Source organism: Pteropus alecto, unplaced genomic scaffold (assembly GCF_000325575.1).
Source record: "Pteropus alecto unplaced genomic scaffold, ASM32557v1 scaffold98, whole genome shotgun sequence".
NCBI classification, from domain to species: Eukaryota; Metazoa; Chordata; class Mammalia; order Chiroptera; family Pteropodidae; genus Pteropus; species Pteropus alecto.
Window position 1 is genome coordinate 11405915 of NW_006443570.1, and position 14709 is coordinate 11420623.

At 41.0% G+C, this 14709-nt stretch overlaps 1 protein-coding gene across 4 annotated transcripts in view; it reads right to left on the reverse strand.

The window, feature by feature from the left end:
* The window catches only part of TEX14 (testis expressed 14, intercellular bridge forming factor), a 63424-nt gene that overhangs the window by 5201 nt on the left and 43514 nt on the right, over window positions 1-14709 (reverse strand). For 2 of the 4 annotated variants that reach the window (XM_025041799.1, XM_025041800.1), the window contains exons 20-29: window positions 13690-13759; window positions 11416-11491; window positions 9323-9385; window positions 8698-8825; window positions 7869-8074; window positions 7106-7222; window positions 6807-6903; window positions 5624-5698; window positions 2964-3038; window positions 2093-2192 (exon numbers count right to left, since the gene is read on the reverse strand). In XM_025041799.1, coding sequence (XP_024897567.1) covers window positions 2093-2192; window positions 2964-3038; window positions 5624-5698; window positions 6807-6903; window positions 7106-7222; window positions 7869-8074; window positions 8698-8825; window positions 9323-9385; window positions 11416-11491; window positions 13690-13759 — 1007 coding nt within the window. The remainder of the gene's footprint in view (window positions 1-2092; window positions 2193-2963; window positions 3039-5623; window positions 5699-6806; window positions 6904-7105; window positions 7223-7868; window positions 8075-8697; window positions 8826-9322; window positions 9386-11415; window positions 11492-13689; window positions 13760-14709) is intronic. The other 2 variants (XM_025041802.1, XM_025041801.1) reach the window with 1 other exon arrangement.

The following is a 14709-nucleotide window of genomic DNA, read 5'->3' on the forward strand; positions in this document are numbered from 1 at the left end:
CTTTCCCTTTCAGAGAATAATTTTGCGCTTGAAAAATGTGACAGAAATAGGATTCACTATGTAGAAGTTATTTTAATACCCTTCTCCCTTGCCTTTCTCTTCTGTAGCAGCTGGAAAGCTAAAAGCTCAATTTCCAGTCTCTCCTGCAACTGAGGGTGGTCGTGCATCATATTTGGCCACTGAGATATAAGTAGGCATCTCCTGGGAAGAGCTTCTGGAAACGATTTTGCTTCCCAGATAAAAAGGGGCATTGTCAGCTGGAATATTCCTTTGCCCCACCCTCTTATCTTTGCCTGGCATGTGGACAGCAGTCATCCTGCAACCAGGAGGTGACAAGCCTGAAAATAAGGGCCAACGTGCTATGCTATTGCTACGGGTGGCAGACCAGGAATATCAAAAGAGCCAACGCTCCTGGTGGCACCTTTGAGCTGCTACACCAGCTGTGTGCTCTGCCAACCTGTGGGCCTCTTGTTGTGTGAGACAAACTCATTTAAGCACCATGGTGGGGTTTTCTATCACTGCAGCTGAAAGAATTCTGCAAGGCTACCCTAAGGATGCACAGGACCACGATTAGGACGAGACAAGTGGTGCAAGGGCAGATTCAAATCCTCTCTTTCTTCAAAATGCAGATATTTTGTTCATAATGGACTTTTCTGTATTGATTTTGATTTTTAAAAAATACTCTATCAAAATAGCAATTATCTTGACTCCTAAAGTTTTTGGTGCCTCCTTCAATTTTCTGCCGAAGGAGCATGTCTCACTCACCTCACCCTAGTCCTAGCCCTGAATGACAGGACAAAGAAGGAGAAGTCAGGAGGCAAAGGAGGCGAGCTGAAGTGGTTTAGCTTACAACACAGGTCAAAGGAGAGCTCTGAATCAGGAAGAGAACAGGGTTTCTTGAGGCAACCTCGTGTTTTTGACTAAATTGTCTGGATGATTGCTCCCATTTTCTCTTATTTGACTTGAAAGATCTAAAACTTGTCTTCCAAGCCCTTCAACTAAAATGTTTTGAAAGAAGTCAAAACCTGTGTTTACCTTATAATATGAAATAAAAACAAACAAAAAAACAACTTGATGAGAAAAAAACAAGTGACCCTATTAAAAATGGGCAAACAAATTGAATAGATATTTCTCTAAGGAAGATATACAAATAGCCACTGAGCATATGAAAAGATGCTAAACATCACTAATCATTAGGGAAATGCAAATCAAAACCACAATGAGATGTCACCTCATACCCATTAGGATGGCTACTATCAAAAATAAATAAGTAAGTAAGTAAAATACCAAGTGTTGGCAAGGATGTGGAGAGACTAGAACCTTTGTGCATTGTTAGTGGGAATGTAAATGGTGCAGCTGCTGTGAAAAACAGTATGATGTTTCTTCAAAAAATTAAAAATAGATTAACCATATGATCCAGCAACACCACTTCAGGGTATATAGCCAAAAGAACTGAAAGCAGAGTATCTTGAAGAGCTATCTGTTCACCTACATTCATAGCGACATTATTCACAATGGATAAAAGGTGGAAGCAAGTAGTATCCACCAACAGATGAATAAACAAAATGTGATACACACACACATATATAAACATACGATGAAAATTAAGCCTTAAAAAGTAAGGAAATTCTGACACATGTCACATGAATGGACCTTGAGGACATTATGCTAAGTGAAGTAAGCCAGTTACAACAAGACAAATACTATGTTTTCATGTATATGCAGTATCAAGAGTAGTCAAACTCACAGAAACAGAAAGCAGAATGGTGGCTGCTAGGAACTGAGGGGAGGGGGATATGGGAGTTGTTTAATGAGTGTAGAATTTCAGTTTTCCAAGATGAAAAAGTTCTGGAGATTGGATGCACACCAATGTGAATGTAATACTAGTGAATGGCACAATTAAAATTTTTGATATGTGTATTTTATTACAAAAGTTAAAAAAACTTTTATGAATAGGAGCTATTAGAATAGTATGAAAAAAGACCATTTTTTCCTTCTTCTTATTTGTCGATATCAAAAAAAAAAAAAAAAAAACTAATACAACCTAATACAGTATTTTAAATCTTTTCAAAAGCCCAGGTTTTGCTATTACCTCTCTGTGTCCTCTTCTAGATCCTGAGTTTCTTTGGTCCAAAGCATACTGCTATCTTCTTTCTTACTGTTATTTTCTTGTTCTTCTAAATGCCTTTGATCTAAAACCAGTTGAAAGATTTAACTTTATTTGAACAACAAAAAAATAGTTCAGAAAGACTGCTTTAAAATGGAGTGCAAAAAATTAAGGCTCATCAGTGGCCCCTGAAGTCTGCAATGCACTAGTTCCCTTCTTCCCAGGAGAGCAGGGGGCCAGGTGGCAGTCTGCAGGGTGCCTATATTCACAGCAGCTGCTTCTGGGGGCTTGAGAGTGCTTTGGTGCCAGGTGAAGCTACAGGAAACCTTGCCTGTGCCAAGGCTCAAGAGAGACAGAAGGAGCAGAGAGGGGAAAGGGTTCATAAAAGGGGAAGCAAGAGACCCTGAAAATAAATTACAGATTTACTTTGAGGGACTACCCTGTTCTTACTTGTTGGATGTTTCTAGGTTGGAGCCCCAGGGAAAAAATTTGGGTGGAGAAGGGTAGTACCCTTTAATGTATGCCAGGCATTTTACTTATGCGATTTCATTCCATCCTGCCAGCAGTCCCTATGAAGGGGAGGAGACTAACATTTGCTAAGTATCTTACAGTGTACCAGGCACTGTGCATGGAGCTATTATATACATCATGAGGTAAGAATCATCATCCCCATTTTAGAGATGAAGGTAAATGAAGCTCAGAGACATTAAACAGTTTGCCACAAAAGCAGTAAAGTCAGAATCAAGGTTGAGTTGTGCCTGCCCTAAAGACCCACATTCCCCAAATGTACCACTGTGCTGCCAAGTGCAGAGTCACAGCAAGAACTTGATCAGAAAGATCTGGGTACTTGGCTTACCATTTGCAACGATGCCCAAAGGACTTGCTGTGTTCTCCAAAACTGTGGATGAGGCCTGCTGCTGCTTCAAGTGCTCTGTCCAACACAAAAGCAGAAGGCAACTTAATGCTTCCCTTGCATGTCACACCATTCTCTAGGGCAGTGGTTCTCAAAGGGTGGTCCTCAGACCAGCAGCCTCAGCACCATCTGAGAATTTGTTATTCTCAGGCCTCATCCCAGACCCAGAAACTCTGGGGGTGGGGTCCAGCAATCTTATTTTAGCCAGCCCTCCAGGTGATTCTAGTGCCTGATAAAATCTGAGAATGACCGCTTTAGGACGGTCAATCACAAATAACACACACACAAAAAAAATGAAAACGATGATAGGTAATACCTGAAGAGCCCTATGTGGCAGGTACTGTTTCTAACTTACATGTATTAATTCAAGATTAATGTTCACAATTAATCCTCACAATAACCCTGAGATTGATCACATTATTGTTATTCCTGCTTAAAGGTGTGTAAATGAAAGTAAAGAGAAGTTAAGGAGGAATTTACCTAGGATTACACAGTAAGAGGTAGAAATGGGATTTGAATCCAGGCAGTCTAGCTCTAAGGTTTATGCTCTTAATCTCTATTTTATAATCTCTCAAACAGTCTGTAAGAGCATCAGAGCCACCCCAAATTTTCCCCATCTCTATTGGTCTATATTTCATATTTTTCACCTAGTTTACGGGGAAGACAAAGGCATAATTTACAGTTCCTAAAGAACTGATCACTAGACCAAGACAAAAGTCCACTAAACTCAGCATGCTGCTTTGCGTTTGTTAGGTGCTTGTGGGAGCGGGAGCAGAGTAGAGCAGAGCAGAGAGACAGCTGGGAGGCAGCAAAGACAAGAGCCCTGGGCTTGCTTGCCAGCAGCATGGCCCTGTTACGTGCAGGCACAGATCTCTCTCTTCCTGTAGGTCAGGAAGAGGCCCTACCTGGCGGCTCCTTGGCATCAAGGGACCCCATAAGATCATTTAATATAATCTGAAATTTTAAAATTCATTTTTATCTTTGTTAAAAGTAGTCCCCTGTTGGTCTTAGAAGATCACCTATATCCTAGGGCTCTAAAACACCCTTCCCTTTAGGGCCTTGTCAGAAGTCTAGGACTTTGGATGCAGGCCCTCTGAAAGTGCAGGTGTCAGCTTCAAGTCACTCCCCAAAGCTCTCTTGAGAGGAAATAGCAACACAGTGGTGACAGACAATAATCAGGTAGGCGCGCCCATTATTAGGAGAAGCTACCCATATGCCCTCTGCCCTCTGTCTTCCTGGAAAACTACTGACCCATCTCAAAGTACAGACATCACCTAGAAACCTGACCCAAATAATTCCCATAAGTAAAATGAGGGAGGGTTTCTGCAGAGTGTGCTGGGGTGCAGCAGTGCCATGAGGCTGGAGCCTAGGAAGAAGCTTCGTGACAGATGCTAAATTGGGGGAGTCTACATGGTGACCAAACAGAGAAGACAGCAGGATCCAGAGGAAAAATATCACTAAAGTCAAACGGCAAAAGGGCCTACAAGTACTTCCTTAAACCATGACCAAGAGCAGATGACCCTAAGAATCTACCTGAGCAAGACAAGCACGGGAGACCTCTACCCTCAAAAGCAGCGGTTCTATTGCTGTGTTAAGAAGAGCAATTGGAGAGGAGGACTTTGCAAGGGCTCCCTAGGGAGTTCCAAAGATGAAAATTTGGTGTCGAAGCGGGGGCCCTCAGAGCCTGACCCAACAATCCTGTGACCTGTACAATCCTGTGGCATTAAGGAAAGGGTGTGATGAGGTAAGAAGAGCCTATGACTACAGACAAAGAAAGAAACTAAGGAAGGTTCTGGCAACTCTGACGGGCTCTACTCAAGTTCATCAGACCAGTGGTCAAAGGCTGAGAGTTGTGACAACCTGGACAGTAGCTTTCTGCTGAATCAGACCACTTATGTCCTCATTTATCTTCCTCTTCCTGATGAGACACAACACCTCTGAAACCCTAAAAACCAAGAGGTGTCCCTCAGGAAATTCTCTAGAGGCCCCATACCAAGAATTGGACCATCGGAGGTCTGATGAGCTGTGTCCTCTGAGGATGAGGGGCTAGTTGGTCAGGCTGTCAAGAAGAGAGCAGTCCGGTCTTCCCTGGGAAAGCAAACCACTTGCCGCAAATGTCTCTGAAACCACACACCATTTACCTTCCACGTCAGCTCAGCTGTGCACAGCCAGCCGATAAGGTACAACTAAAACTGAGCTGGTGCTGCTCAGTCTCTGCCTGAAATGGAAAATTCTAGTCACATTAGGTCTTGTGCCACTGACTTCTCTGCCCTCAGGAAAGTGATTCATTCATGATGCCAATACCTTCTATACCTCCTGCTAATGGCAAAACTGAAAGTACTGAGTATATTGGTCTCAGTGACCAGAATTTCAGGCCTCTAACCTATGGCTGATTTGGTAAGAAAAGGAGATAAGAATTCCTTTAGTAGAAGAGTTCATCATAATAAATCACTTGAATGTTGTTACTTCCTCTTAGAATCATTACCATAGACCCTGTAAGTAACGAAATGACAACAGACAGAAACCAATTATCCTGACCAGTCTTCAGCCATAATCCGAGGCCAGCAGGGCCACTGACTACATTCTGTATTAACATCCCTTACCAATTTCATCCAGTAGCTCCTGAGATGGTGGTGGTAGCTCATCAGTGTGATGCTTCGAGATGGCTTCTACTAGTTCTTAAAAAGATAAGGGGGAAATGACTTAACATCTTCCTGAACCTGAACAGGTTTTCTAGGCTCCCACATGGATTTGACTTAGGATTTCTCAATGATGAAACAAACTGAGGTAGGGAGAAAGCCTCATATAATAACAGGCCAAGTTGAGTCCTCCTATGTGAATGGCTTTACACCCTCTTTTACTCTAAACCCTCTCCTACCTCACCTTACCCCAGTACTGCTTGATCTGTGCCCCTTGCTCCCCAAGGATATTTTGGGTCGGTGAGGTACAAATTCTTACTCAGTGGCTAGGGTCCCAATCTGGAACAGGGCTGCTGGAGGAATATAGAGGCTCTGGACCAGGCCTTTCTCCATACATTATCAGGCCAGGGGATATAGAAGCAACTATACTTTGGGCCTTTCCCCAAGTGCTCAATTATAATATTAACCAAAATGCCTCAGCATAATTCACAAAATCCTTATCCCCTTGAGGGAAATTCTAAGAGTTATACCAAAGACTCAAGACATTAAAATTAACGTGGCAAAGGCAATATTGCCTCAAGAGCTGTTAATAAGCCCATACCCTTCGATATGGAATTGTCTTCCAAGAATCTACCCCAAGGAAAAGAGCAGAGGTTCAAATAAAAATTTTTGTACAAAGAGCAAAAATTGGAAAACAATATAAGTCTTTAATGTAAGGGCATGGCTACACAACATATGTAGAATGGATTATTATGCAGCCATTATATACATTTACAAATAATTTTTACTGACGGGGGAAAGCCTCAAAATACCTCAACAAAGAAAAGAAGCAGGCCAGGGCTGATATACAATATGACCTCAACTATGCTAAAAAAATGTACTTTTTTTGTATATTTCTAAAAATATTAAAAAATATGTACCAAAATATAATATAAGAAGTTAAAAAATGTTAATAGAATTAGATGGTGGTTTTCTTTTTTAGGCTCTTCTTTATTCTCCAAGTTTTCTATAATGAGTATGTTTTACTTTTATAATCGGGGGAAACAGTATTTTTGTTTGAATCTAATAAAGCATCAAAGATGAGACTAAGGCTCCCTTAAATGGGCTTACTATTATGAACTTGTATTTCAGTAGTAAACACAGGTACCTTTCTGCAGGCTCCTTCTCTGAGTGGTATGAGATGATGTGTCAGGCGCCTTAACACTGCTGGAGGAACCAGCTCCAGTAAATGAAGACAATCTTTTCTGTAAGTAACATATAAATACGGTAATTGACACATGTATTGAGCTAAAAAGGCCCATGCAACTCAATCATTTTCAAGATTAAACCTATGTATCATCAATGGAAGAAGCCACTTGTTTGTTGATTAAGTCAAATTCATTTAAATGTCACTTCCTCCAGGAAGCCTTCTCACCCCTCTTTGCCTCTGCAGCACTCAAAACTTACCTCTGTGTTCCAGTCTCTCTCACTAGGCGATGAGCTCCTTTGGGGGCAGGGACTGACTCTCTTATTCACATTTGGATGCCTAGAAGAGGGCCTGGCATAGAGCCGGGCACTTAGAACCTGCCCGATTAACAGTCCGTTAAATGAAAGCATTAAATTATCTATGGTCCTACTTCAGAGAGACCTTTTGTGAGTCAATTGCCCAAAGATGACAGTTGGTTTTTCACTGAGAGCCAAAGCCAGTAATCAATCTGCTATAGAAGGGTCAGTCAACAGGTCCTCAGTGAGCAGTGCCAAGTTAAGGAAATTGTGGTTCTCTTGAAGAGACTATACATATGAAATATGAGGAAAAGGGAGAATAAAAAGGAAGGAGAGAAGGAAGAATATAATTAAGTGTTTTTACTGCCAACTATTAGTTCAGGGGGTGGATATCAGTCAAAATTCTCAGGGAACTAACCAGCGGAGGCTTCAAGCATAAAGCAGAATTCAAGCATCCTCAGGTAGGTATGGTATGGTTAGGGAGAAAGAGCATGACTGGTGAAGATAGCATCATAAGCTATGGCAGAGGTTGCCAAACACTATCTCTAGGGGGAAAAAAGGCACAAAAACCCAGGACCTATCCTACAATACAAACACAGAGAGGAGCCCCAGGGAAGCCTGGGAAGGATCCAGCTTATTTCCTGCTTTCTTTGTAAAATGGCACTTTGGATCATGGAGGCCTTTGCACTGACTCCATAAGAGTGTAATGCAGAATTGGTATACTTACGAGATCAGTCAATCTTGAAGGGAGAGTTTCAGAGGAAGTAAGGAGGGAATCTAGGCTCTTGGCTTTCTCTCGGACTGTCGTAAATTTATCAGACAAAGTTCGAATAGATTCTTGACTGTTCTGGCATGAGGTAGACCCTGTTTTCACCTGAAATGGGATACTTTCAAGGCAGTCTTTATAGCAACTGGCAGTTGAAGAAATTGACTCTGTTGTAGAAAAGTGGGCAGTTAGTGTCTGAATCCTTTATATTATTTAAAAACAAAAACAAAAAAACCCCACACAATTCTACACCTATACTGGGGATTCTCCAAATTGTTAATAACTGAAACATTCACTGCACAGAGATACAGCTCCTCAAAGTATGAAAAAACAACAATTTCCAAATTCAGTCACCAAAATAAAGGGAGATTATTTGAACCACAAATATACTGGGGAAAGGACACTGGAGAGAGGCTATTGATGGTGGCTGTATACAGCTGCAGGACTCAGAACTGTGTATATTTAAGCACAAAGTACTGTTTGAAGTTACAAACTCTAGAGAATGCCATGTATTTGCACTAAAGTCAATAGTTCTTAGGATACAGAATAGACTTTGCATGTGCATGTCTCTTCCACTAAGGTAAAATACCTCCTTAAAGCTGCTTAATAATCATCACCATCACCTCTATGTGGCCTCCCATGGGGTTATCTCCTTCAGCTTTGGCCCCAAAGAAACACCTCTGTGCTGTGAGAAAATCCTTACCAGATCTGCCCCCAGCCGGCTTTCCAGAGCCACTGGGGCAGGAGTCATTAGTTCTCTCAAATGCTTCTCCTCCCCATGAGTGATTACCTGGGCTGAGCGGAGTGCTGACACTAGTAGGTGCGTGGTTTATTTTGGGTGTTTTGCATGAGACTTCCTTAAAAGAACCATCTTGTTCATAGGAGATACTAGACAGGTCTTGAATGTCTGTCAATGATCTAAATAATTAAAAGCACATAATAACTGGTAGATGTTGAGAAAAATCAAACAATATATTTGAGAGGTACTTTTTAACGATGATGTTGACAAAAATCTTTATTTGGCAATAGGACAGAATTAGAGACTATCTTAGAATATCTTGTATATTTTAAAGAGAATATTAGCGAATATTTTACAGAGATATAACTTTAAATATATCTCAGCAGCTAAAAATGAACTATGTTCATAGATGAAAGTATATTTGTGTGGAAACCAGATTTATTTTACTTCAAGTATTTATACGTTGCTATATTATTATTATTATCATCACTGTATTTCCTTGATTGTCAGATGCTATTAATTTAGATAGCATCTTTTTGGTAAAAGAAGAGACAGAATCACATTAAATGTAAACATAAAAATGGGGAAAATGTAGACTCTTACAAAAAAGGAAACACTATTCCCCTAAAACCAAAACTTTGCACAGTATCCTTAGGCAACCCTGAGATGGTCATACATGTCTTTCTCTTTCAGTTCCTTTGGTGACTCCTTTAAGGTCTCCTCTTGTTCACCTTCAGTACTGTAAGAGAGAAAGTGAGAAAATTATGTGAATCCCCCATCAGCAGAGTGCACTAAGTTGGTACAAGGGGCCAGTTTATCAGCCCAGTCTGAGAAGTATCAGAAAGGGCACTAAGCTCAAGAGACTGAATAAATACTCTCTAATGGTCAGCCTATCTGAAGTCAGCTGATGATGCTATACGACACTGAGCAAGTTACTGAGGAAATCAGTGAGCATAGGAAGTTTCCTGGGGATGGAGGTTGGAGCAGTGGGCACAGCCATGGGGCCTGACCGTGAGACAGCTTCCTGGCACAGACTATCAGGAGAGGCCGAGAGAGGTTTGTGCCAAATAAATGGCCATCGAAAAGAATACTGAAGACGAACTTGACCCATTCTATTTAGGATTCAACCTCAATACCTGTCAAACACAAACTATATGCCAGATCCCATGCTAAATCTTTTTACGTTTTCACATTTTTAATCTTTGCAACAATCCTGCAAGACCAATGTTATAAAGGAAAGCATGAACTATGGATTTGAGTTGTGACCTTATTAATTCTACTCACTAAAATATTTGCTGCTCCTTCCAAGCACATAGTAGGACAGCACTTTTTGGCCCTCTTAATTTACATAAATGGCCACATGACTTGTTTTAACCAGTGAAATTTAAGTGAAAATGATGTAACTCTTGGGAAGAAATTTTAAAAGGCCAGTGCACAATTCACCATGTTCCCTTTTTCCTGCCTCAGCAATTAAAGAAGCACAAAGATGGAACCTCTCTCAGCTTGCTTCTCTTATAGAAGGTAATACAGCACAGAACACTGCTGGACAACTCATGATGGACGTAGAGCATTAGTGAAATATTAACTTTTATTGTTTTGAGTCACTAAAACCTAGGGGTTGTTTGTTATGTAGCATAATCTAGCCTGACTGATATAATCACTTACTAACTGTGCAACCTTAGAAAAAAATAAACTCTCTGAACTTTGTTTTCCTTATTGGCAAAATGGACATAATAGTATGTACCTGAGAGGGTTGTTTTATTAATTAAATTTGACAAAACAGAATATCTGGCATATGACAGCTGCTTAGGAAATACTAGCGCTATTTATTATAGATAAGGAAATGGAGGCCCAGAAGGAGGAAAGTAAATTGAATGTTGTTGTACCAGGCACCTGACATCTATTATGATTTTTTAAATTAAACTTTATTTTGAGATAACTGTATATTCACATGTAGTTTTAAGAAATACACTTTACCCAGTTGCCCTCAATGGCAACGTCTTGAAAAGCTACAGGACAACAACACGACCAAGATACAGACACTGATACAGTCAAGACAGAAAACATTTCCACCACCAGGATCCCCATGTGCCCTTTTATAGCCGTGTCTACTTCCCTCCCACTCCCACCTCTTCCTTAGACCCTGAAAATAACTCATTTGTCCTTCATTTCTATAATTTTATTTCAAAAAAGTCAAATAAGTGGAACACACAGTAAATAACTTTTAGGGATTGCTTTTTACATTCAGCATAATTCTCTGGAGATTTAGCCAGGTTGCTGCATATATCGATAGTTCATTCTTTTTTATTGCAGAGGAGTATTCCATGGTATGGATTACCACAGCCTGTTACATCACTCACTTGTTAGATAACATCTGGGTTTCCAGATTTTGGCCACGTTTAAGTGGCTATAAACTTTTGTGTAAGTGTTTTTGTGAATATCAGTCTTCAATTCTCTGGGATAAGTGCCCAGGAGTTATATTATTACTTTTAGTTCCTATGTTGACATTCTCAGTTAGGATTCATAGTCCTATTTCACAAACTTGACCAAGGTCACACAGACAGAAAGGCAGAATCCCCTTTCTGTGACCCCTCACAATTCTGCTGAACAAGTCCTAACAAAGGTAAGCTGCCCGAAGCTAATTTTTACAACAGATACAACATAGTGGCGAGTGTAGTTTAAGATGAGCAATATATAAATACTGGGCATTATCATTATTTAACATTACTTCTATGAGTCTGAAACTGTGAATAAAGTAATAGCACATACCTTCGTATAGGGTGGAATTGAGACCTGGTCAAAATCTCAGCATTCTTTCCAAGGTTTTTTCTCATTTGGACCTTTTCTTCACCCGGAAGAATAGAGTAAATATTTTTTTTTACTGAATTTTTGCCAACCTAGATTGTTATTTTCATTCCCTTCAATTTCCCTTGGTCTGGTACAGAATGAGAAATAATCTGGATAAACAAAGTGCTTCTTAATTGGGTTTGGATTGAGTACTGTAGAGAGGGTTTTGCTCTGAAAGTTTATTTTCCTTGCTCAGAGGGGAGAACTACATTCTGACACTCAGAATACAATCAAACCATTTACTAGCCTTTCAATTAGAACCACATAGTTATTTCTGGAGACAAATGTTGTTTTGTCTTTTCAGGAAGGCAAACTGACCTGGTTCCTGTCAACAGACACCAGGGGGCGTTGAAACCAAGAACTGTTTGTTCACTGAAGATTCCAAAAATAAAAGACCATTAGCCAGGCGTTCCCAGAGCGCTAACGTGCCTCTTGGCCATCAAATACCATTTAAGAAGTGTGTGTGTGGGGGGGGGGCGGTCTTCAGTACTAAGGAGCTAATTCAACTGTCTTCTGTTCTTGGCATCAAGTGTCTGAAGTTATCCCAATTCTCAGTAAGACTTTGCAGACCTCTAGGCAAACAGGACCAGCATCTATTTTCTTTCTCATTATTATATTGCTCTGGTTTATAGAGGAGGGGAAAGAGCAGCCTGCCCTGCTGGCAAATGCTCATGATTCCCTAGCCATTCCTTAGGTCCAGGAATGAGATGACGCACCAGAACAGCGCCACCTTTAACAGATACCAAGGAGCTCCGAAACTCCATCAGAAGCACTGGGGTTCTTCTTCCTGTGACCCTCTTTCAAATACCAGAAGGTATAAATACCTAGAGGGCATAAACAAATTCCTAATAACTTAGAGCTGGAGGGGAACTTAAGAGATGCTAGAGTCTGACCCGCTCCTTTACTTGACGCAAGGGGACAGTAGGGCCCTGGGGGAGAGTGAGTTGCCCAAGGTCATATAGAAAAATAAAATATCAGTGGCAGAACTAAGTTTGGAAGCCAGTCTGCTTCCAATTGTTATCCTCATTTCATCGTTTCATTGCCCTAGGGGAAAAGCGGGGTGAGAAGGGCTGAAAGAAGAAAACAGAGTGGAAATCAGAAGCTTCTTCGTGTACTTCAGATGTTTGGATAGAACTAGCCCAGGTTTTCTGACCTGCCTGCCCCACAACTCCTCTATCCCACTCAACCCTCTTCCAAAAACAAGCCAAGTGGCCATGTGCAGGCTAAGCTCACTCAGAAAGTGATCGTGGGCAGAGGCTCCACACAGAGAAGTAGGTGGCCCAAGACCCAAGTCTGGGGACTTTTAATACATATTGTCCCAAGAATTTAACTGTCATCTAAAAGCTTATAGCTTCTTAAAATGTTCCCAACTGTGATTGGGGCCTGGATCAGCTTAGAGATGGAAGCTGGAGTGCACAGCAGGACAAAGAGAGTGAGTTCAGACTCTGAGCCCGCCCTGCCTGGGTTCAGAGCATTGGGATCTAACTGTGGGCAGCTACATAGCTTGGTAGGTAGATATCTCTAGTTTTAAAATAGATAGTTGCATACCTTAAAAGAGCAAAAGTGCACAATTTTTTAAAAGTCTTTATCAGAACTGGTGGTTCGCTTATGTCCTTTCTTGTGCCACACTCCAGCTGCTGATCCCAAGTTAACTTCTCATGCAACAGAAAGCAGTTGCTAAGCTATGTAGAACCCAAGGCTTCCCAAAGGAAAGACGTTATGTTTACTTCTGCACTGCTGGCTGCAATGAACTCTTTGCAAAGATGTTAACCAAGCAAAGTTAAACAATGGTGAAACTCTGCCTTTTGGGGTGGAGAAGGACATGGAAATGTAGTTCTAATTTCTGTTGTGTCCATAATTAGCTGTGTGGCCTGGGAAACTCCCTCAGGTCAGCTTAGCAAAGATAACTGAATACCTACTATGTGCCACAAAGGAGCCTGAAATCTAGTGAAAGACAGGAGGGGAAAAAGAGGCAACTACTACAACATGTGCTATAAGAATGCAAGGCGGGGTATAAAAAACGTGTGGATGTCGCGATGCTGGTGAGGGACAGGGGGTTCGTGCTAATGAGGGGAAATCACTGGGCCTAGGTTTTCTATACTGTAAAATGAAAGGCCTGGAGGAGGTTATCTCTAAGGACAGCTCCAGCTCTAAACATCTGTGATTCTCAAAGGAACTTGCCCTAAGGCTCATTACCAGCGCCTTGAGGTTGGGCAAAAGCATCTCTCATTCTGTGGAAGTCCTCTTCTACTATGGGACTTGAGGTCTACAAAAGAAAGGAAAGAGGTTCAATGGAGGCAGACAGATCATCAAAAGGTGGAGGGAGAATTTCTTGATATTCTTAAACCTTGAAAATCTTCGTAAGGTTCCTGTACCTTTTATAGACAAAGAATACACCCTCTTTGCAGACATTAAGTACTTATTCATACTGCATATCCCTCCTCAACAACCAGGCCTTCCTCCACCTTCCATTGTGAGGAGGAATCACAGGACCATTCTCTTCTTCCTATCACTATCCCCTCTTCACCCTAACCTTCCAATAAAGATGTTTTGATTCCTGGGAGCTTCATCAGAAGAGCCAAAGAACGCTGGAAAAGTGGCCCAGACTGCAAAGCTCCTCCATGGGGTGAGAAGTCAGAACACTAGTTCCTTTGACAGGAAGCAGTGACTGGGAAGAGGCCCAATGCCCAACAGGGGTCTTTTGTGGGACCCGTAATGTTCTGTTTCTTGATCTGGGTGCTGGTAACATGAATATCTTCAGTTTGTGAAAGTTCATGAGCTGTACACATAAGATCTGTGTACTTTTTCCTATTTATACTCTATATATGTGTATATATTATATATGCATACATATATATATACTTTATATTTTTTTATTAAAGATTTTCACAATGTCCCAGTCTGCTCACAGTAAGATCAAGAATGTTTAAAGGACGAATCATGGAGAACTGCTCTGACTGATCTTTGAGAAGCACAAACAAGTGGAAGTTGTATTTTCTCATGTACCACTGAATTCTTGTCAAATGTTGTGACTGATATGTACGATCCTCTCTTTCCTCTACTCCACCTTCCATACTGGTTAAGATGTAAAAGGTGGCAGGTTAGTGGAGAGATGAGGTAGAAATTGTTTAAGTAAATAAGAGAATCCAATGAGTTTCATTTTATAAATGGAAATACTCCATACAAAGAGGTTCTTTCTTGCAAAAGCCAAGCACA